General features: G+C 33.8%; 2 protein-coding genes across 5 annotated transcripts; both read left to right on the forward strand.

The window, feature by feature from the left end:
* The first annotated feature begins 4,515 nt into the window (after positions 1–4,515).
* On the forward strand, positions 4,516–15,706 carry LOC132603246 (subtilisin-like protease SBT2.5). Of its 4 annotated transcripts, none has more exons than XM_060316207.1 (11): positions 4,516–4,686; positions 5,757–5,976; positions 7,345–7,489; positions 7,603–7,997; positions 8,630–8,725; positions 8,824–8,896; positions 11,429–11,714; positions 12,531–12,856; positions 13,067–13,334; positions 13,743–14,024; positions 14,918–15,706. In XM_060316207.1, the coding sequence occupies exons 2-11, from the start codon at positions 5,798–5,800 to the stop codon at positions 15,322–15,324; spliced, it is 2,457 nt and encodes an 818-aa protein (XP_060172190.1). In that variant the 5' UTR covers positions 4,516–4,686; positions 5,757–5,797; the 3' UTR covers positions 15,325–15,706. The 4 variants fall into 4 exon arrangements, with proteins under 4 accessions (XP_060172190.1, XP_060172191.1, XP_060172193.1 ...); XM_060316208.1 differs by lacking the exon at positions 4,516–4,686 and adding an exon at positions 4,781–4,799; XM_060316210.1 differs by lacking the exon at positions 4,516–4,686 and adding an exon at positions 4,855–4,873.
* Positions 15,707–16,124: 418 nt separating this feature from the next.
* Positions 16,125–23,771, forward strand: LOC132601346 (uncharacterized). Its single transcript, XM_060314443.1, has 7 exons — positions 16,125–16,178; positions 16,544–16,773; positions 19,093–19,212; positions 19,307–19,385; positions 19,617–19,703; positions 21,086–21,148; positions 23,412–23,771. Exons 1-7 carry the CDS (start codon positions 16,125–16,127, stop codon positions 23,487–23,489), a joined length of 711 nt encoding a protein of 236 aa, XP_060170426.1. The 3' UTR covers positions 23,490–23,771.
* The last annotated feature ends 669 nt before the right edge of the window (positions 23,772–24,440 follow it).

Consider the following 24,440-nt stretch of genomic DNA (forward strand, 5'->3'; position numbering starts at 1 on the left):
AAACTTTTCTTTCTTGCAAGTGCCATTAACCAATCCTAATTTGTGTCTTCCTAATGATTCCAATCTCATTGATCTATGCCATAAATGATAGTTTTCTGGACCAGTCAATTGAAATGAGAGTAGAGAAATGCCACATACATCATTTGATTGAAGATACAAAGGATAGTTATGATCCAATGCTTGTTCAGTTCCATTTTTTGTGTGGCTGGTATTTCCATTTCCAGTCGAAGGAGTAAGGTTTTGTGCAATTCCATTCAACACACCAGTTGCATTCGTATTGGTTCCTGTTCTTGTATCAAGTCTTCAATATCTTGCAACTCAAAAAGTTTCAGAGAACTTTTGTCGAACAAATTTTTCAAGAAAACTAAAAATGACAGAAAACCATGAACAAATCGAATGTGTTGAAGAATTCAATCGATCATAAAAGCGTAGAATCGATGTTCACTGCTCTGATACCATGTCGAACTTTGTGATTTACATTGATGAACAGTTAGAACATTTAGGAGAAGAATTATGAAGATACACTGAGAGGAAGAAGAGAAGAAGAGAAGATGAGAGAACTAATTGTGTTCAATTTTATTCAATGATATGATGAATATACACTTACAATGAGGTATATATACAGATTAAGATTCACTAATCTACTGATTAACTAAGCTAACACAGTAACTAACTGGTTAATACAGTAACTAACAGATTAACTAATTTATGGAAGCTAACTGCCTTCATAACTAACTTCTGGAAAGAGTGTAATTACTTTTATACCCTTAAGCCTTATTTCTTCATTACTTAACATAATCAAACCGAAAGCAACATTGTAAATCATGAATCAATAGACTCTCCATAGACATGACTATTTGTCTTTAGAGAACAGTGAAGTTTCTACTGTTGGAATACAAAAGTAAATTAAAGAGAGAACCCAGACAAATTAATGCAATTCTCGAATTAACGATATAAACAAAATTAAAATGGTAAATGTTTTCTTAAAGTAGAAACTAATAATAATACAAAAATCAAATCACAATCTATGGTGGGGACTCAATTCAATTTCTTTAACAAGCGTGTATTGGTTCTTTTTGTATAGTCAAAGCACATGAAATAATAATGACTCTTCAATAAATTTAATTCAACTGGAGAAGGGGGTCCAAATCAATTCTTACTATTGTTATTATGCCATTCCTATCATGTGTTTACCAGGTTCCTTTTGAAAAAAAAAAATCATAGTTTGGAAAATTTATTAGGAAGAAATTTTAATACTATCAAATTATCCTCAAGGCCTACATAAACAACGAAGAGAATATTTAGACTATCTTAATCTCTTTTTCTTACCACATTTTGAGTTTTGATTAGAACATTATTAGAAAAACATTTATTGGTAATTTGGTATACTACAAAACTGTAGTATTATATATTGTTGAATTGGGGGACAACAAAACTTAAGATGATTACAGAGATTAACCAATGATAATTAATCAGAGTAGACAAAAAATTTAAGTTCAAGTTTCACAAAAAATTTAAGTTCAAGTCTCACAACAAAAAATTTAAGTTCAAGTCTCACACCGTTGCACATTATCATAAAAAAAATCCTACGAGTTGGCTCATGAAAAAGTAGTCTTGTATCGATGATGCGCGTTGAGGACATAATTAAGTAAATAAAAATTTATCGTCTAGACTTAATGGGATGATTACATAATTTAGCAAATATTACTTAAATATAAATTACCTTCTTATAAAGAAAAATATAATAGATTGAAAATTTAGAACATTAACTTTATGACTGCACTAAACAGGCCAATTGTTTGTAATTTTTTTTTTTAAAGCAATAGGTCCACTCAATTATTCAAAATTTATTGTCAAAGGGAGGAAATGTGAGTGTGACTAAAGAGTCAATTTCCCCCTTCAATGTAATTACTAAAAACCTCATTTTCAACCCGCCAAAATGGGAAATAAGAATCCAACTGCTTACACCCCAAATTTTCACATTTTTTATTCTCACTTTTTTGACTCCATTAATCTAAAAGTAAAATAAAATAAACAATTGTCTCTTATTATTCAATCTTCAAAAGTGTGTGCCATGATGAAATGACTTTTTGAAGAATTAATTAATGGCGTGAGCTTTTTTACAGCTATGCCGAATATTAAAGTTACCAATTGTGTGCCCTAAGGTTTTAAAAAATGTCATAACATCCCCTTAATCTATTTAAATTTGTAATAAGGTATGGGGAGCAAACTTTTATTATTTAGCTAATTGATTAGTAAGGTTTATAGAATTTCAATTATTTGTGGTTATATAGCCTATACAATGTAAGCACTGATTAAAATTCATTAAGATAGCCTATACAATGAGTAAGTGTTAAAATTCTAAATTTTTGTTTTTACGCTCTAATTAAATGTATTGCTTATATGTGCAATAGATAAACTAATTAAATCATTAAAAGGAAACAATCCCCTGAAGATGTGACAAATACATATAAAGGTGACAAGTGCGAGAGTATATATTTTTTTCTACTCAAACATACATGCAGACACTGAAAAATGTATATGTATAAATATATTAAGTTTGAAGTGTCAATTACACTTGTCGGATGTCCTTAAAGGAACATTTGAAATCCTGAATAAATGCTATGAACTACAATTTAGTACTTTGTTATAAATATGAAGTTTAGCTAACACCAAGCATTAAAAAGTCACATGATATGGCTTTAAGCTTACTTATTCCTAATATGGATCAAAGTGCAATCTCAATTTTATAATATACAGTATTTGATGCGTTCCAAAATAACATGGAGACTCTCACCTCGTGACTTCTAATCTTTAATAGTAGTAAATTTTGTCATTAGTGAATTGCCCCAGAATCCAAATCTGGTTGTTGATGAGAAAATTCGATTTAATTGTTGCTTTAACTCTTTTCACGTCCATTACGGAAATAATAAATATAAGGTATAATTTATTATGTTACTCCTATTTAATAAAAGTAGATTGATTGTTTCCTCTTAGATTTTGTGCATTATTCTCTATTATTAAGGTATAGTTTGAAACAATTACAATTTTTTTTCTTGAATTCCTAAACTAACAATTATTTTGAATTAAATTGACTGTTAATTTGAGACAGAGGGGTTATCTGTTTTATTTTCTTCTCTTTCTTTTGTATGGTGGCTTTTAGAAGATTTATGTCCTATGGATCTTAGTAGCTCAGTTGGTTAGCTACCTGAACTTTCACCTTATTGGTAATGATTGAATGCTCATGTTGTAATTCCCTCACCTATTTTCCCTTCCCCTGCCCCCTATGTAAAATTTAAAAAAAAAAAAGATTTATGTCCTTATATTATCATGTCCATCTTTTCATGGGTAAAAAAAATGTTATTTCGTAAAAGAAAGATGGGCCTGTCGTAATTATTACAAAAATCTTATCTGGGTTAATAATGATTTCATACAGGACTCCTCCATCTTCGCCTCTTCGGTGATTTTGTCTAAGCGCGTTACTACAGTCAACATATAAAAGCATCACAAATATAGTATTAAGAAAAAATAAAGAGAAAAACAAAAAGATACTGATAAATAACATATATATAAAATGTTCTTTGATTGAATTTAGCTACTATATCAATCATTCTTATTATAATAAAAAAATGTTTATTATACTAGTTATGAACTTACTATAACCATCTTGCTTTATTTATGCTTTGTATAGATCTCAAATGTTGAAGAGAATTATATGATTAGAAAATCAATATTATCTAATATTTACAAAAAAAAGAAGAAGATATTTTGACAGTCCTACTTAGAAGCATGGTTCATTCAGTAAAGGCTGAATAAATTGACATTCCATAAACTTATTAGTAAAATTTATTTAAAATCTTTACTTATGACTTGTTTCGCTTGAGTACTAGAAAATATAATAAATTGTTTATATCAGATGCTTTTGACTCAAAATTTTGAAAAAGCTTCGCGTATGCTCTCAAATGCCCGTTATGCAGATAATTTAATCACTTAAAATATGATACATCCTTAATAATACACATTAACTTCGCTTAGCCGTAAAATCTCAGACATGTTCCAATTATTATTGATGTGTATGCTTTAAGAGAAGTCACCCGCATCAGATATTTACACAAAACCAATAGATATATGACATGTATATGAATATGTACAACTATTACTTAACCGTGATTAACTAATATTTATATTTACTTCATTAAATTATTTAATCATAGTTGCATTAATTTAGTGTAAAATACCCTGTGTGGCCAAGTATTTACCTATATTATGTGAACGCTTAAGAACACGAGCATAAACTTTTTCAAAATATAAGTTAGAAATGTCTAGTTAGAACACTTTATTATGTATTCACTTTCTCAATTAAAACACGTTATAATCCGAATGTCTAAATAAAATTTATCGATAAATTTAAATAAAGTAAATAACTAGAAAATTGAAAATGAAAAAGAACCCTAACTACCTCCGCCACTACACTCCACTAAAGTTCAATTTTTCTTTTTCCACTCCTCTCTCTCTCTCTCTACATATACATACACATTTCTATATCTATAGCTTTAGCATTTCCTTACTTTTTTACTCTCTTTAGAGTGACAAACCAACAAAGTTAAAAACATCAAAAAACAACTTCATATCATTGTGTGATCCTTATTCCATTTTCATGGTGCCTTAGACACACACAAAACAAAAGTATAATATACATATATTCCCAGTTTTAATTCTTTTTTTTTTTTGCTTTGTCTGCTTAAAAAGAGCTCATATTTACCATTTTTGTTAATTTGATTCTTTTCTTGGATCATTTTGTGAGTAAAGATCTCAGCTTTGTTACTATTTCTACTTGGTTTTTTTGTGCTTTTTTCTTCAATTTGCTTCACTTGTAAGTAAACACATTTTCCAGTAATGTAGCTTTTGGATCAACTTATTAGTGTAATATGTACTAGTAAAATTTTCTGTTTTTGAGTGTAGTTTGCATTATCTAGTTAATTTTGGCATCTGGGTGTTTTTTTTTTTGTTTTTTTTTATTTTTTTGGATATTTGGATTTTTTAAGTTTATTTGTGAGTGCCATTTTAAGTTTCTTGAACTGGAGTAAATTAGTGCTGTGTATTTTGCTTGCTTTATTAGATGGGTACAAGGGGTGATGCATAGGGTACAACACAAGCTTACTCCACAATTAGTTTGCATAATTGTGCAATAATATTATTTTATCTTATTAGTGTAATATATACTTGTAATTTTTTTTTTTGAATGTAGAGATGAATATTTGCATTATCTAGTAAAATTTGGCATCTAGTTTTTTTTTTTTTTTTTTTTAAAATATTTGGATTTACTTAATTCATTTGTGAATGCCCTTTTAAGTCTCTTGAGGTGGAAAGAATTAGTGCTGTGTATTTTGCTTGCTTTATTAGGTGGTGTACAAGGGATGGTGCATAGAGTACAACACAAGGTTACTCTACAGTTAGCTTGTAGAGTAGTACAATAATAATATTTTATCTTATTTGACATCTTGGGTTTTCTTTATTTATATATTTTTGAATACCCTTTGAGTTTGTTGAGCTTGAGTGAGTTCCTCTTTGTGTTTTCTTGATTTTGTGAGGTGGGTACAAGAATTGATGCATAGAGTACCAACACTAGTTTCCTCAGTATTTAGCATAGTAAATTACAAAATTACACGTGTGTGCTACTTTGGAATAATTATGTTATTTTTGGTATTTTGGATATGATTTTTGTGGTGGTTGAATAATTACTGATTTTTGTGTAGGTATCTTGGAGTTTGGAGGTGTCTGAAGAGACTGTGCTAAAATGGGATTTAGTGTTGTTGTTGTTGTTGTGTTGTTATTGTTGAGTATCTTGAATGTTGTTAAGGCTGAAATCTACATAGTAACAGTTGAAGGAGAACCTGTCATAAGTTATAAAGGTGGCATTGATGGCTTTGAAGCCACTGCTGTAGAGGAGTCTGATGAGAAAATTGATACCACGAGGTATGGCCACTTTTTTTTTTTTCTTCCTTCAGGTGTTTGAACATCATGCCTTAAGGCAGGTGAAGTATGAAAACTACAGTTGATTAGGGTGTGTTTTGGTATGAAGGAAAGTGTTTTGTTGGAAAGTAAGTCGGTTTGTTAGTTATTTTCTAGTGTTTGGTGAGTAAGCAAAAAAATAATAATTATTCCAAGAGCATTTATATGTAATCTAGCAAAATACTATGAGGGGTTTGATGGGGTGGGATGGTCAAGGGGTGGGGGTTGGGGGCATTGGGTGAGTGGGGGAGGAGATAATGAACTGGGAATGCAACTTATTGAACTTGTTTTTCCTACTTTTATTAGGGAAGTCATTTTCCTCAGTTTTGAGGAACTTGTTGTCCTGGAGAAAAATGTTTTCCTAAATATTTTGGCCAACCAAACACGAGAAAATTGGAAAACATTAATGTTTTCCTTCATACCAAGCACACCCTAGTCTGTCTATGTGACCACAAGGTTCATTTGATGTTTCTTTTGCTGACTTTTTATACTTGATGTTTTCCTTCATACCAAGCACACCCTAGTCTGTTACAAGTCTCAAAAAAAAATAAAAATAAAAAATAGAGGGGGATTCTATCAAATTTTCGTTTGTGTAAATTTTTCTTTCAGTTTTAGGTGTATGTTAGATAGGAAAGCGATGTTACAATTTGTGACAAAATGTGATTGTTTTGAATTTTGTAGAACTTGGTAAGATAATCAGTCTGACATTGTAATGTTACTGCTTTGAGATTCATTTTTACAAAATGGTTAATTCTCCAATCTCCATGCATGTGCATTTTGTACAATGTTCACTTCCTTCCACGATGCTCACTTGTAAACAATAATACCATGACGGACATAAAAAGAAATTTGAGTTTAATATGAAGTGAAACATTTACCTTGAAAATGTTTTCTAGTGTTTGATAGTGAGTAGAAAATATTTGCTGGAAAATATTTATTGAAGGGCAAGGATAATGTCATTAATTGGTTAGCATTTAACATGTTCAAAATGTCATCATTTCGGTAGTGTTTTGCATTGTTAAATTTGATGATGTTTTAAGTGTTAAAGATTGATACTAATTTTTTTTTTTTTTTGGTAACTGATTGATAATATAGAGTAACAGTTTGGATAACTTTAAAAGAAATGTTTTTTGCTCATAAGTTAGGGAAGTCATATTTTTCCATTTGATGAAACCTTTTTCTTTAGAAAATGTTTTATGGTAATCAAAACACCAGAAGATGTCTTCAGTCTTCATGACGGAAAAAATGTCCAAGAAAATGCTTTCCGTCCGATAACTGTCTGTGATGGTGAAACCTTATATGCTTACTCTTATTTGCATTGTGTACTTTCAGTGAATTGGTTACATCCTATTCCCGACATCTGGAAAAGAAGCATGATATGCTTCTAGCTTTGCTATTTGACCGTGGGACCTACAAGAAAATCTACAGCTACCGTCATCTAATAAATGGCTTCGCAGCTCATATTTCACATGAACAGGTGACACTCTGCTCTTTCAGAGACTGCTCGTCTTTTTCCTTCTATTAATTGTTGAGCATGATCAGTATTTTCTACCTGTATTTTCTTACATAAAGAATATATTATATTAGTAGGCAGAAATCCTCAGACGAGCTCCTGGTGTGAAGTCTGTGGAGAGAGATTGGAAGGTCAGGAGGCTTACAACTCACACGCCACAGTTTCTGGGGCTTCCTACAGGAGTATGGCCGACAGGTGGTGGATTTGACCGGGCAGGCGAGGATATCGTAATAGGTTTTATCGACTCTGGCATCTATCCACACCATCCAAGTTTTTCAAGCCACAACTCTGAACCCTATGGACCTCTTCCAAAATATAGAGGAAAATGCGAAGTTGATCCTAACACCAAGAAAAAATATTGCAACGGGAAGATTATAGGTGCTCAACATTTTGTGGAAGCTGCAAAAGCAGCTGGTTCATTTAATCCTGAACTTGATTTTGATTCTATTCTAGACGGTGATGGACACGGAAGGTTTGAGCTTAATTATTTACAATGTTAACTTCATTGTGTTTTAAAAGCTATGGTGTTTTCCAACTGCCATCCATTTGGGTAAACTTCAATTTTTCTTGGCAATGGCATACACAATTGCAGATGCTAAAAGAAATTAAGCATTTTATGGGAGTTGAGAAGTAGCTATATTCACTTAAGAGACTCCATAGTTGCCTGTAGACAAAAATCTCTTATTCTTCAGTGTGTACTAGGACTGAAGTACCTTTGATTGTCAAATTACCTAAATGATATAGACTTGGTGATAACTAACAACGAAACATTATTGTCATCTTCTGAAACTTCTAATTTTTCCTCTTTAGCAACATCAATACATAGAGCTACTTTAATGAGTAATCATTCTATTGATATCGTCATTTTGAACTGATAAAAATAACTGATCAAAAAGAGAAAAAAATGTCTCGTCATTTTGAACATGCTTCCATGCAAGAGGAACTGCTTTATAAGATTGATCCCACCAGATTTTTTTCATAAAGCTTCAATATTTGAAAGCTACTTTTCTCATATAGACTGTATTTCTAGTTTTTAAAAGTTTTTCACTACTGTCTTTCAAGAATAAATGTATCCAGACTGACATCGACGGTTCTTTTTGCCAGCCACACGGCAGCTATCGCTGCTGGAAACAATGGGATTCCTGTCAGAATGCATGGATTTGAGTTCGGAAGAGCAAGTGGTATGGCACCTCGTGCGAGGTATGTTAAAGTAACACTTCCAAGATTTGACTAGCATAGTGTCTCGTCTCTTTAGTATTACAAAGTCGTCTAAAAATTGAAATTCTTATTCCTTGTAGAATTGCTGTATACAAGGCACTATACAGACTATTTGGAGGGTTTGTTTCAGATGTAGTTGCTGCTATTGAACAGGTATGACCGATGAAAATGATTAATATGGATAAACTGTATGCATGTAAACTTTAACTTAGAAATTGTTGGGTGTTATAATCAACATATTTTATTTACCTTATTAAAAAAAATAAAAATAATCAACATATTTGAGTTCAGCACAGCAGAGATGAGGACATGCGGGTTGACCTTTATAACCAAAAGAGTTTGCTTGTGAATTGGTTATTCTCTGTGGCTGAGACACTTTTTATGTGTTCTTAAAATAAAACAATCACAAAGGTACCCATTTTATTGCTTACAGGGTCTCTCTCCTCAATATAGTAATCCCAAAGATTTCCCTAGATAACAAACACTTCTAATGACAAAACCAAAGAAGATTAGCTCTAGAATCTTGTCACAACCAGTTTATACAAGTTGAGACTAAAAGTCTTGTAAACATCAACTAGATAAAGTAGTTAGATATCAAAGGTAATAGAAACAATGTAAAATTAGAATTCCTTCACAGAGATAGAAAAGTCGAAGCAAAAAAATGATACTTATATCTGACCCATCAGCCTTTGTGGGCAATGTCTAGTAAATAACATGTTATCGAGAAGGCTACCGAGTAATAAAAGAGCTTACTTTAACTTGCAAACTGCGTTTATGGGATCAAGGCCGATTCTACGTGCTGCTCTCATAGTGAATGGAATGGTAGATTCAAGGTTTGATAAGTTGGAGTTTGGATATCGAGAAGCATATAATCATGTAAATTCAGAGTTCTGCTTTTGTCCGTGGTGCTTCAGTTCAGTGGTAAAAACCGAATGTGAAATGTGAGTTAGGTGCACGTCATGAGTTCGAACTCTCCCACTGACTAAAGCCTGATATAATTGGAAACCCATTGGCCGTAAAGGACACTGGATATCGTCTGGTGATAACCACCAAAAGTTTGGGATCACATACGGCCAGTTTAGTCCTAAACACCATTGCAGACGATCATATATGAGGGAGATTGGGAAACTTTGCACTACTTCAGGACGACAACTACATCTAACCGAACCTGCCTCGTACACAACTTCACCACCCCAAAATAAATTAACTCTTACATGAGTTTCCGTCATACTTTTTTCTGAAATGAACAGAAAACAGCAAAGTAAATTGCTCTGAGTCAAGGGATTTGCTATATATTTATAGTGAATGACGAGCTAAGGCAGCAAAAACTGTTACTGTTTCAGCGTGTTTAAACAAAAATTCAAATGGGTCGCGAATTATTTCACGACCTGCATATTAAATTTAAAAAAATATTACGATTGATATGACCAAACAATGGAACTGTATTAGAACAATAGCCTTTATTCAAACGTCTGACATTTCCATCTGTAAAGGAAAATCTTTTGAGTTAGATTATTAATTCGCAAGTTATGAGCATAATAATTTTTCAAAAAAAAATAAAAATAAAAATGGGTAGTTCATAAATTAATATGCGAACTGTAAAAAATAATAATTATTTTCTAGTTCACATTATCAAAATTGGGCAGGATTCGCTCAATCAAAGAAAGTTCAATTCGATCTTAGCCGATCTAAGGTTTACGTCTCTCCGGCCTCGTTCTGGTGCACTATTCGAGAGCTCACTGGGCCCTCCGCTTTCTCAATCGAAAATGGCAACTAGCCTATCGAATGAAGCAGCCTAAGTCATAGAAGAAGTGGATGTGGAGGTTGCAATATGAGAGAACCCTTGCGCCCACGGGAGTCCTTTCCTTTGTTTAGTCTAATTCTATGTCTTCTTGCGAACTCTATATTTTTTTTTTAAATGGAGCAAACAGACGTCAGGGGTTGTCCGGTGAAACTGTAGCAGTTCGCAGCACAGTTCACGAACAACACCTTTTGGTATGTGAATTTTTGAGCAACCCCGTTTTGTTTATTGGCTTCCAAAACGTGCCCATAAGGCTCTGGACTCCTTTTGACATCATCCTAGTGTTTTGTTAATGAAAAAATCTTCTGAATTACAAAAAGAAAAGAAGAGAAACGATAAAGGTTTTGTGAAACATTGTGTACAATTGTTAGAAGAATTGATGCAACAGAACTTGTACGTTTTTAAACTGTAAATTGAAAGAGAAAAATATGTACCACCAGTGTTTTAAAGAGAGCGGAAAGTGACTTGAGTGCAAAGCGTGAAATGAAGTGCACAATTACAAAAAAATTATAAACACCAAAAATATATTACCTCTGTACTATAGTAATGAAATTGTGAAGGATACAATAATGCTGATAGTAATTCAACTCCTCTAAGTTGAGATTCAAAGAACTAACTGCAACTCATTAGGGATCACTTTAAGCGATGGCTTTTAATAACACTGTACAACTCGTTCATTCAAAGCAAATCAGAGCTGAAATCAACTTGGTATTAGCAAGTATTTTTGAGGCATGATTTGTAAATTGTTGTGGTTACTGTACTCTCATTTGGAAAATTGTAAATAGAGCTTATAAATTTGCTCGAATTTGATATTTAATTGGTCTTGCTGTGACTGCGTCATCTTTTACACTGTAGAACTGATAAAAGGGTACTTTTGTTTACAGGCTGTTCATGATGGTGTGGACATTCTTAATCTCTCTGTGGGACCAAACAGTCCACCAGCAACTACGAAGACAACGTTTTTGAACCCTTTTGATGCTACACTTCTTTCAGCTGTGAAAGCCGGTGTATTTGTTGCACAGGCTGCTGGAAATGGAGGTCCTTTCCCTAAAACTTTGTTGTCTTATAGTCCATGGATAGCATCAGTGGCTGCTGCAGTTGATGATCGTAGATACAAGAATCATTTGACATTGGGAAATGGGAAAATCTTATCTGGAATCGGTCTATCACGTAAGCGATTTATGCCTTTTGACATACGCTAAGTGTTGCCCCTCAATCAGTTGATCTTGCTCTGATTCGTTCATTAAAAGTCTAAATCAGCTTTGGACGCCATCACCCTTTGTTTTTACCTAAACTGCAAATGGCCGATTCATCTATGTTAAATCCAGAAACTTTTACATGTTCGGTCTTACAGGAAATTTATGATTGCTGAAGTTTCAAGATGTTTCTTTATAACTTTTTTGTTGTGGCTTGGTCATATTTTTTCTTCTTCTTTGTTTATTGTTTCCTGGGTATATGTCCTTCAGTCCTTGATTCATCTACTTGTCAGAGTAATGATCAATATATAATCTTTGTGTTTAAACTGTAAAGTAGCACACGCGGTTTAAGTATCAGCACCATGCAGAATAGCTTGGCAGCTGCTTTGCCCTAGCTGGCATCATTTCTTATTTTCCTTGTAATAGATCTTCCATAAGTTTTTAGTCGCTTATGACTTCATGCAATGAAGTCTAATCCATGTCCTCAATTGCCATGTCATTGATATTGTCGTTCCGTCTTCTCCCTGCCTGGCTTCACAAAGTTCATTGGCTTTTGAAACTTCAGATCCCCCAAAATAGTGTAATGAACTGAACGAAGCGAATAAAAGAAAAAGAAGAAGAAATGAAGGGAATAATCAGATGCTTATTGACGATGAGATGTAAGATTGTTAATGGGGTGCTAACTGTGTGGTGTTATATCTTGACCATTTTACACATATGCTAATATAGAGACTTAGTTTTTTGTTTTAAATCTCTGCCACTACTAAGCAAACGTTTCGGTTTTCTACAGCTTCCACACATCCAAACCGGACATTCACTATGGTAGCAGCAAATGATGTTCTTTTGGATTCTTCAGTTACGAAGTACAGTCCTGCAGACTGTCAAAAGCCAGAAGCTTTAAACAAGAATTTGGTGGAGGGAAACATCCTTCTTTGCGGCTATTCTTTCAATTTCGTAGTTGGCACGGCGTCAATTAAAAAAGTCGCGGAAACAGCAAAAGCTCTTGGTGCAGCTGGCTTTGTTCTTGCTGTAGAAAATGCTTCACCAGGAACAAAGTTTGACCCTGTTCCTGTTAGACTTCCTGGGATTCTCATAACAGATGTTTCCATGTCAATGGCAAGTATCCAAACTCTCTGCACTCTTTAATTGGTGTCCTTGCAATTCTCTTTTAGCTTTTTTTTTTTTTTTTGGTTTCCTTTAGGCTGTTTCCCGAGGAAAAAAAGTAGTAGCGTCCTTTCTAATGACTTAATTCAATTAGCTTGTATAGGTAGAACTTTCTCTTTTTGCATACGTTATTTAAAGTTGTATGCTTGCATCTATTTTCAGGAGCTTGTAAATTACTACAACATCACCACTTCAAGAGATTGGACTGGACGAGTTAAGAGCTTTAAATCAATGGGAAGCATTGGGAATGGGTTGAGGCCGATACTCCAAAAATCTGCACCTCAAGTAGCTATCTTCTCTGCTAGAGGACCTAATATCAAAGATTACAGCTTTCAAGATGCTGATCTCCTTAAACCCGATATACTGGCTCCTGGTTCTCTTATTTGGGCTGCCTGGGCCCCCAATGGGACAGATGAAGCCAACTATTGTGGTATGTAAGCCTTAATATTATTGTTTATAGGTAAATCAATTAAAATGTTTTATGTTTCCTGTTAGATGGTGCCATTTTATGAAAGAGGAAGAATTAGACGCTCGTATATTTAGAAAAGTCATATTTATTTTAATTTCAAGCCTATTTTAGACTTGGCCACAAACAATGATGAGTTTTTGGCTTCTTTACCTATTTAGAAGTATAAAAGATGTCTTGTATACGGAATTTGATGCTTCTCTTGCTTAAGTCAAGAAAATTGATCATTTATGTCCATTTGGTTGGCTTTAAGTTCAGACTAAAACAATAAGTGATTTAAAGTGATAGTGGGAAACGAAAACTCTGACTAGAAATATTTAGTTGCATAGTCAAAATGTATTACACATACTTCAAAAAATTTGCTTGAATCAGGTGAAGGATTTGCAATGATCTCTGGAACCAGCATGGCAGCGCCTCATATAGCAGGAATAGCAGCCCTCATCAAGCAGCACCACCCTCATTGGAGCCCTGCTGCTATTAAATCAGCATTGATGACAACTTCATCAACCATTGATAGGGCGGAGAGACCGCTTCAAGCACAACAGTATTCTGGATCTGAGACCTTGAAGCTTGTTCGAGCTACTCCATTTGACTATGGAAGTGGACATGTTAATCCTAGAGCAGCTCTGGATCCCGGACTCATTTTTGATGCAGGTGATCTTCTGTTCCTCTTTCCCTCTAGTTTTGATATAGCTTATTGTTTCTAACCAGATTTTGAATCCTACTTAGATAATCCTCTTGCTAATTGGGAACAGTTAGCGCCTTTAGCAATTACTAAAGCTGGAGATCCTATTTGACTAATTGCTTTTGATACACTTGAGTTTTGGACCTTGTGCCGCTGGTCCTCAGAGATTTCTCGGTTATTTAAAAAAAAAAAAAAAAAAAACTTATTTTGTTTCACTGTAGCTTTCTGACGAAAAATTTTCAGCTTCCTCATAATAACCACTGTAGATTCTGTCTAATGCTTTGCATCATCTTTGGTTGACTGAAGTCAAACGTACATTTCGGTTACGTCGTTGTGGTCATTTCTATTGACTTACAAGGATTCGTCTGAAGGTTGACATATACCTCTTGACTTCTCTTGGGTTTATCTAAACATCTTTCTTTTTTCTGAACATGAAACATCTTCCCCTAAAAGAGTAAGTAGAATTCAAGAAATGTAAATGCATATAAGAAATTTTAGTGGCCAAACCTGCAAGTAAGAAACTTACATGGACAGAAGTACGGGAAACTTATAATAGAAGATTGTCTCTTCATCAAAAATAGTACTCCCTCCGTCCCATTTAAATTGTGACTAAATATACAATTGTGTCATTCTTTTCGGGACTGACTAAAAGGGAAAGAGTGTCACATAAATTGGGACAGAGAGAGTGTAATGGAAGATTGTATTCTCACGAACTTGCGATAGAAATGCAGTTCTTTGTCCAAAACTTTTGGAGCTTTATAGTGGGTGTAACATTATACGGGTTGAATATCAAATGCAAACAGCGTTCCTGAGCTCCATTTTTCAGTATGTTGTGATTGATTTAGCTTTTGTTTGATTTTAGGTTATCAAGATTATTTGGGGTTTTTATGCACCACACCTGGAATTGATGCTCACGAGATAAAGAACTTCACACATTCCCCATGCAACTACACCATTGGTCACCCATCAAATTTCAACTCACCCTCAATTGCAGTTTCACACCTCGTGGGAACTCAAACAGTCACACGCACAGTGACAAATGTTGCTGAGGAAGAAACTTATGTTGTAACAGCACGAATGGCTCCAGAAATTGCCATTGAAACTAATCCTCCTGCAATGACTTTAAGACGTGGTGCCTCAAGGAAATTCACGGTAACACTTACTGTCCGATCAGTCAGCGGGGCCTACAGTTTCGGAGAGGTTTTACTGAAAGGTAGCAGAGGGCACAAAGTCAGGATCCCTGTTGTAGCTATGGGTTATGACCGATAAGCCGGTGTTTGCTTTATCCAAAGTTGAAATATCTCGTTTGCTACATATTCTTTGGATCTGTGAGAATAAGAATGCATATGGTTTAGATGTGGTTTCTCCAAATATATAAGCTATGAAGTGAAAAATCATGTAAAGTTTAATAGTATGAGGGGAGAAGGCAGTTTCTTCTTCCCATCTTAAGTTTTGTTAATTCTGTTGTAACATGGTGGAATGCCTTTTATCCCCCTTCTGGTATGTATGGCATATAGGCCTTCAAGCTTTTTTTAAGAGTTAGAAAAGGGAAGGTAGGTAGGTTTGTATCTTCCCTAAGTTTATTTTTGACTTCTCTTGTATAAGTTAATCAAAGCTCTTCCAATTTATTGCATTTAATTATTTGCCACTATGAAGTATCCCTTGGTCCGGCCATTTTCCGTGCCCTGCTCATAGCAGGAGCTTCGTGCACCGGCCTATCCTTTATAATCATTTGCCACTATGAAGTATCTTTTCATTTGAGCACTCTACCATTCTCTCCCTCTTTTTTTTTTTTTTTTTTTTTTTGTTTGGTTCTTAAGTATCACTTTTTTGTGAGTATCCTACCTAAATTATCAGTGTTTGCATTCTTACTTAAAGTAGCACCAACTAGAGCAAAACACCCCTCTACTAGTATCTGATGTGCATTTTTTTGTTTTGTGTTAAAAAATGGTGCCAAATGGCAACTCCACGAAGATAATTAAAGGAATTAATTGGAAAATTAAACAAAATTTAAGAGATAATGGTAAAAAACACATTTGAAGTATCACTTCACCATCAGATACTAGTCGATGTGTATTTTGATAAATAGTTCAGGTAGAAAACGCAAACACTTAATAGTTCAGGTATGTTTTGCCAAATAATTGGTGATAGTCCAGGTAGAAAATGCAAACACCGGATAATTCAGGTAGGAAAATTATAAAAAAGTGATATTTCAGATGTGTTTTTGACCATTTTTTTTTTTTTTTTTAAATGTCCGTGAAATCCCCAAGGGCCAGATTTAGCACAATTGGAACATCAGTGAATATAATGGGTCCGTCTCTCTATCTTTCTCCATTTAAATATTAAGCTTTTTGTCAGCTACAGAATTTGGAATCGTGACGTGAGCTTAATTTATACATCACACTGCTCTTACCATGGAACCGCAGCCTTGGGCTACTAGCATACGATTCTTTTGCGTTGCAGTTCTTGTTGTCTTTTGCTTAAGCAGCAGTTCTTGCTTTCCCTTTTTCTTCTCCTCTGTGTTAACAAGTCCAATGATATTGCTAGAGTAGAAATAGTCTTCCCTGAACAATTTGTGGAGTGTGACTGTGTGAGTGTTGTACATGGTGCTATTTTGCTTTGGTTTGATAGTTTATTTTCAGCAAGCATAATCGATCCACTTGAGCTGATAGTCTTGAAAAACCTTGCAGTCCTGAGCTTGGAAACAAACTTAAAAAGGTAATGAATGTTGAAGATCAAAATATTTTGGCTAGGTACATTTCCATCTTGGCTTTTTTGATGTACTGAAAGGACTAAGAGAAAAAAATATGTACTCAACCATAGTTGGACTACCTGATACGAATTCAAATTAGTCATATCAGTAGGTTCATATACCGAATGCCTAAATGAGTTTCTTAAGGAGTCCGGAGCCTAAATGACATAAATTTGCCACAAAAAAACCAAAAGGGGTTGCCCTTTCCATAATAAACCAAAAGGGGTTTATCGTGGAGGGGCTAACGTTTTATAAAAAGAAAATTGTCAGATCGGAATTAAAAAAAAAAAAAAATTGTCAGGCAAAACGTTGGCTGGCCAACGTTTTACAAAATCAGATTATGCAAAACGTTGGCTGGCCAACGTTTTACAAAATAAGATTTTGCAAAAACGTTGGTCACCCAACATTTGACAAACTAAAGTTTTGTTTTTATTTTTTTTATTTTTATTTTTTTTAAATGAGATACCTTTTGATTTTTCCCTTTTAAAATTTCAGTGAAGCTTTTTTTTTTTAATTCAAACATACACCACAAGTCATATAATAATTAACTCAAACAAATATCCTAACTCTACCCTTTCATACAATAATTTAAAATGTGTTTTCTAATATGTGAACATAAAAAAAAAATACTAAAAATATAAGTTAAATAAATGTCACACATTATCTGAATAGTAAATGTTAAATAAAGATTTTTTTGTTTTTTTGTTTGTTTTTGTTTATGAAGATGAGGTACCTTTTGATTTTTCCCTTTTAAAATTTCAGTGAAGCTTTTTTTTAATTCAAACATACACCACAAGTCATATAATAATTAACTCAAACAAATATTCTAACTCTAACATTTCATACAATAATTAAAAATGCGTTTTCTAATATGTGAACATAAAAAAAAATACTAAAAATAGAAGTTAAATAAACGTCACACATTATCGGAATAATAAATGTTAAATTAAATACGTAATTAAACACCACAAGACATATTATATATTTATTATAATAAAGACAACAACATATTCTTGGAAGATTGCATAAGGCAACAACGATCGTACAACTTAGGAAAAAACATAAAAACCAACAAGCAACAACAGCTACTGATTTTTGTCGGGGTAGCGTGCAAGCAAACAGGTCATAACAAGAATCGATGCCCCGATAGAAATCAGTAGTTGTTGTTGCTTGTTGGTTTTTATGTTTTTGCCTAAGTTGTACGATCGTTGTTTTCTTATGTAATCTTCCAAGAATATGTTGCTGTCTTTATTATAATAAATATATAATATGTCTTGTAGTGTTTAATTACATATTTAATTTAACATTTACTATTCAGATAATGTGCGACATTTATTTAACTTATATTTTTAGTATTTATTTTTATGTTCACATATTAGAAAACGCATTTTAAATTATTGTATGAAAGGGTAGAGTTAGAATATTTGTTTGAGTTAATTATTATATGACTTGTGGTGTATGTTTGAATTAAAAAAAAGCTTCACTGAAATTTTAAAAGGGAAAAATCAAAAGGTACCTCATTTTAAAAAAAAAAATTAAAAAAAAATTAAAAACAAAACAAAACAAAACTTTAGTTTGTCAAATGTTGGGTGACCAACGTTTTTGCAAAATCTTATTTTGTAAAACGTTGGCCAGCCAACGTTTTGCAAAGTCTGATTTTGTAAAACGTTGGCCAGCCAACGTTTTGCCTGGCAATTTTTTATTTTTTTAATTCCGATTTGACAATTTTCTTTTTATAAAACGTTGGCCCCTCCACGATAAACCCCTTTTGGTTTATTGTGAAAAGGGCAACCCCTTTTAGTTTTTTTGTGGCAAATTTATGCCATTTAGGCTCCGGACTCGTTTCTTAAGTATATGTATTTTATTTGTAGAAAATCACTAAAAAAGTATTTTTGAAAGAATGTTTTAAAGGATTTCCAACCGTGTTTGAGTACATTTTAGTATTTCATTTTCATTTTTATAACACACACGCATTTACTCATACATTAGTGGGAATACTTTGATTTGAATCTGAATTAGGCAGATCATTAGGAGAGAAAACAAAAAAAATGCATATTTGATTCTCAAGTTTGTTGAGCTATGTAATTATTCAGTTCCTCATTATTCCCTTAATTATTTTCCAAAAAAAGAATATACTTGCATGTATATTTGAAAAGAGAATATATTATGTGATTAGGGATAAAAAATACAAAGGACTTGAAAAGAAAAGTAAAAAGAAACGCCACTTTAAATTATCAATTGGATTTTATTTTACGCCTGGTTAACTTTTTCTCTGTTATTTGAAGGTATTACACTGGCTATCCTAAGGATCTTGGACCGTCGAAGGTCATTCACTTTACCTCGGAACGGGAATTTGTCCAACTTCTTCATCAAGGCTACCCGGTAGTTGTTGCATTTACGATCAAGTAATATGAGTTTATAGTTTCTCTTCCTTGCTGTCACGTCTTTTGTGGTTTTATCGCATTAATCCTTGGATCATGTAATTTTTGGATGCTGTAGGAGTAACTACAGCAAACATCTTGACAAAGTTCTAGAGGAGTCTGCAGCTGAGTTTTATCCACATGTAAAATTTTTACGTGTAAGACACTTCTTGAACTTCTCATTCAAGTGTAGATAGAATGTAGTTGCTAGTATGGTTCAAAAAAAGTCTTTTCAGGCATCTGTGATGTGGGGGTCAACAAGTTTATTTTCTCTGCTGGAAATATGGAAAACAGCTCATTGTTTTGAATTGAAATTTGATAGCATAAAATCTTTTCCAAGCTCATGCATAACATTGTCCGTGTTTTCAATAATATTTTGTATTGTTCAGGTCGAATGCCCGAAGTATCCTGGGTTTTGCATAACAAGACAAAAGAAGGAATATCCATTTGTTGAGATATTTCATAGTCCAGAACAGGTACTTTTGTTGAGTCGTGGCATTATATGTTTATACTAAGTGTGGCTTATGAGTGCCTTGATAGACGGAGGGAGAGAATAAGATGCATTTGCTGATCACATCTTAATTTCTTCCTCCTTTCCAAAAAATTGAGAATGCTCAAATTTGGCCTACATAACTGAAGGGGGATGTTGAATTTTTGTAAACAAATTTATTGATATGTCACACTGGTGCACACTGTGTTAAAGTAGGGGAATCTGCTGGATTTACTTTGTGATTGAACTTATAGTAGGTAACTAATAAAGCATAATATCAGGCTATATCGAACACAGTGGGTGAAGAGAGGGAGTGGTTTTATTCTTCAGAACTTGTGTGCAGCTGAAGCATGATAGGTTGTCATGTGTTTTTTATGCTGCCTGCCGCGAAGGCTTGAGTTTGTAGAATATTAAGAGGTTCAAATATTGAGTTTGTCAAATGTTTCTGATGCATAATTCTGCAGCAATTAAAGGAGTGGGCTTTTTGTTGTGTCTAATCCCTACCTGACAAGCTCAAGTTATTTCCTGCTGAGAAAAGATGTGTGCCTGACCTCAAAAGTGCCACTAACATCTAATCACGAGCACGGTGACTTACATAAAGCTTTTGAATAATTTAGTTGAAGCACAACCAACCAAAAGCTAATGACAAGCTTGTGACTACCAACTTAAGTACGGACAGCAAAACCTGAGCAAAAAGCATCCCTCTTTGTGCATGTCAACTCTCATCATTCTTCGCCCCCCCACCCCTCTCCCATCTTTTTCTCCTTTCTGTCTCTCTCTGTCCAAGCAATAGTTTTAAACTTTTAATAATCTGGAAAGAGATTTACAATTTTTTATTGCTTGCTCTATTTTTTTTTATCTATAGTTTCTGGGCATAAAAACAGTTACTCTCTTTATCCTCTATATGTTACATAGTTTAATTTGGGGACAAAAGATTAAACGGTACATCTTACATTAGTATCATAGAGACAAGATTGAATTGATCACAAGGTTTTCTTAGTGAGAAAACCTGTTCAACCAATTTGACTTACTGGAACTTTTTGTAGGGTTTACTAAGCTCTTTACTATTATTGTAGAAGTGGTCTACTGTTAATTATATCCAGAAGTGGTAGTGTGTGATTTCTTTTGTTTCTTTCTTTTCTTTTCCGTTTTTAATTAATGCTACTTTAGTTTGGTCTATTATGTGTCTCTGCATGTGTATTGAATTTGTCTCTGCTACACTGTTTGGTATGTTTCACAGTACGTCAATAACAAAGGCTTGGTGCTTGGATGTTTGTCAGTTTTTGTGTCTTCGCATAGCCATAATTTTTCTGTTTTCTTTTTTTTCTATTGTCTTCAACTGAGTGATTCTGGTTTGCTCTCTACCAGGCAGCTGCACAGGGCAAAGTTGCTGATCCTAATATTACCAAATACTCTGTCAAAGTTTTACCTGTAAGTTCTCATGTTTGTGAGTATCTGTAGAGAAATGATAATTAATATTTGTTTTTGTCCTTGAAATTTTATGTGCAAAATTATATCGTAATGAATATTGAAGTATCTGTGAAGAAATGATAATAATATTTGCTTGTCCTTGAAATTTTATGTGCAAAATTATATCGTAGTGAAGATTTTGCTTATCTACATTGAAATTTCAGTTAGTGTCATTTGATATCATATTTTATGAAAACAAAATATATTTAGTGTCACTTGTTCAATTAGTTTTTTTTTTTTTTTTAAAAATAAGGTAAAAGTAATACTCCCTCCGTTTCAATCTATTTGACTGGGCATGAAATTTAAGAAAAAGGAGAAGACTTTTGAACTTGTAGTGTAAAATGAGGCGTTTACCAAAAAAAAAAAAATAGGGTGGTGTAAAATGAGGCACATATATTTTGTGTAGCTATAAATCATTGCATAAAGGTAAATTGTTTTCAAATATGGAAAGGTCATTCTTTTTGGCATGGACTAAAAAGGAAATAGGTTCACATAAATTGAAACGGAGGGAGTATTGAAAATGGGAGAATGTACAAGCTCTCCATTATAGCCTTAAGGAGTCTGAAAAATCCAAAAAATTGTCATACCATCCTTGCCCTTATGCCAAAAGTATAGATTTTGCAGACATCTTAACTTTACAAAAGAAATGTGTTCCATCTACCCTTCAAAACATCTCTTGTTCCTTTCTAACCAAATTGTCCATGAAATGCAACGTGATGAATAGGCCCCATATCCGCTTCCATTTGCTGCCCAGTGTTTCGTAAAGCGAAAAGCGCCAGAGAGTCGACAAAGTCCATGAAACTTGAGAAAAACGAGAAGGTGAAGTGCATGTTTCTCTGAAGTGAAGCGCAAGCTTCTCTGAAGTGAAGCACACAAGTTACGGAAAATTAAAAAGAACCAAACATAGGTGGATGTAGTAGTTTAATAATCTACTGCTATTGAACAGCTAATATTAACCAATTTTCACATATGTTGATATCAAGCCAACTCCTTAAAGTTGAGATTCAAAGAATCGATTGCTACTCACGTAGCACGTCATTGTTTGAGGCACACTCTTTTTTGAAGTACATGGCTTTCCCCATGAAGTCATAACCCATCGCTTCACATCTATGCTCGAACTCTTTAAGCTGTATGTCAGATCCTCCAAAAGTAGTGTGATTTTGGAGGATCCGACACGGGTGCTGCGGCATTTTTGGAAACTCCAAACAAAATAGCTTCACATTGCTTCATCCTGTAAGCGATGCGGTGTGGCTTTTGATAACATTGCTGCCACCTATCTTCTTTGTTTCATTAGCTTGTGATGATGCTTGCACTTGAAAATTGTGACTACCATAAGCTATCGGTACATCAGGATGCAGAGTTGTTAGTCCGTCTTAATTTTACCTTACAGCTAGTCGGCGTTTTTTTTTTTTTTTCTTTTCGGTTTTTTAAATCTTAGGGAATTATCACTAAATATTGACATTCTGCAATTCTTACGGATGTCTTTATTTGTCATCAAAGCAGGTTAAAGATTCATTACAGTTATACGTACAGTTTCCCAGAAAATTCCCTCTGGTTTATTCTAGCAGAAATTTAAGTCCTATAAAGGCGACAACTTAGCAAGAAAAACAATATTATTAGTTTCTTGTTCCAGATTCACCTATTAACGGAAATGTTGCTCAGACTCTTCAAAATGTCGATGGGAGCGTGTCGGATTCTCCAAAATTAGTGCAATTTTGGAGGATCTTACAGCGGGTGGCAGTATTTTTGGAGAGTCACATAGATTAACGGAGCCACCAGATACCGAATAAGTCCATGACCAACTTTATTCTAGGTGTAATGGTGTCAGGTTCAATATTCTGGTTTATAAGATCCTCGTAAAGGAGAAACCCAACCATACAGACCAAAATTTTGCCCAAGAACAGCTAAGTCCTCCGTTGCAAAGTGGATTCAAGTGTCCCCTTGCTTGTCCTGCATTTTCATGCATGTCTTCATTGCAATATTACCCAGCGCAAGAAGAATGGTCATCAGTGCTGTTACTAGTGAGTACATATTTGTTACTAGTTATTTTATAACATCTAGTATCGAGTTCACAAAACTTATATTGTGCCGCCTCCAACATGTCTATCACTTGCTTTATTTTCCCTCTGCTAGATAAGTTGTCTGCATGATGGAAAGTTATTGTGGAAACCGAACTAGCCTTGTATTTGAAGTGGTGCTGATTATTAATATTTTTTAATTTCAGTTCAACTATGACGTAAGTGCTTATGGATTTCGTGAGTTCTTCAAACGGCATGGAGTCCGATCATCAGATTCAAATTAAAAGTTAAGGAGTATCCGACATGGTATGGAATCCAGTAGCTATCAGGGATGTTATGACCAATGCAGACAACTATGGGAGTTATCGAGTTGGAACTAGTTTGTTGCACAACTTGTAAAGAATAATGTTCTATTTTGCTTAGCTGACAGTACCCTTTTTGAATACCTTGGTTTTGCTGATACTAATTAGAATTTCAGACCTCTCTGCACACTACTGTGGCATGCCATATGAACTAGTGTTTTGGCCTGCATCATCTAGTAATTATTCACATAATTGACTAGTCTACTCCATGCGTGTCTGTACACATATATATATATATATAGGAGATATACAACAGTAAAGAAACATTCGATCATCGTTTGAATACAAGCAGAAATGAATGATATGTATGTATGCTGTGCGCTCTATGCATAAAATGATCTGGGCTTTTAACTGGTTGGTGCAAATAAATTTCTGGTCAGCAAATGACAACTGCAGGAGAGCACCACAGATGTGTCCTTTCTTGAGAGAGAACATTTCTTTTTAAGTCATGCGAAGTGAGCCTTAATTATAAAGTGTCATTACCTCTAATATCCTAAATTATTGGATGCTTTTCTTTCATCGAAGGTTAAAAACCTTTTTAAAAGCTAAGCTTCAATCACAAAGTGAATTTTCAATGTTTATTTAGTTCCATTTCAAAGTGAATTTTCAAATATATATTTAGTTCCATTGGAACCGCTTTCATTTTGTAATGACGCGATCGGTATGCTGCTGTATTCAATAATGTGAGAATTTTTTCATAGGGAAAAACATAAACACCACTCCCCAAGTAATCCACCTACTGTTCATACTATCTTTAACTATGTAGAAGTCTTATAACCCCCATGAACAACTTCGAAGTAGTAGTAATATTTTCCTTTCTCGGCCAATTCTAGTTTTAGAAAAGGAAGTGATCGCCTAACACCAATCATTGTT

Source organism: Lycium barbarum, chromosome 7 (genome assembly GCF_019175385.1).
Source record: "Lycium barbarum isolate Lr01 chromosome 7, ASM1917538v2, whole genome shotgun sequence".
Lineage (NCBI taxonomy): Eukaryota > Viridiplantae > Streptophyta > Magnoliopsida > Solanales > Solanaceae > Lycium > Lycium barbarum.

Excerpts from the sequence above, each read along its gene's own strand:
- LOC132601346 (XM_060314443.1), top strand. The coding sequence starts at position 16,125 with ATGTGTATTTTGATAAATAGTTCAGGTAGAAAACGCAAACACTTAATA. Across the intron at positions 19,704-21,085 it reads TATTTCATAGTCCAGAACAG|GCAGCTGCACAGGGCAAAGT; the intron begins GTACTTTTGTTG and ends GCTCTCTACCAG. Across the intron at positions 21,149-23,411 it reads ACTCTGTCAAAGTTTTACCT|TTCAACTATGACGTAAGTGC; the intron begins GTAAGTTCTCAT and ends TTTTAATTTCAG.
- LOC132603246 (XM_060316207.1), top strand. The coding sequence starts at position 5,798 with ATGGGATTTAGTGTTGTTGTTGTTGTTGTGTTGTTATTGTTGAGTATC. Across the intron at positions 7,490-7,602 it reads CTCATATTTCACATGAACAG|GCAGAAATCCTCAGACGAGC; the intron begins GTGACACTCTGC and ends TTATATTAGTAG. Across the intron at positions 8,726-8,823 it reads GGTATGGCACCTCGTGCGAG|AATTGCTGTATACAAGGCAC; the intron begins GTATGTTAAAGT and ends TATTCCTTGTAG.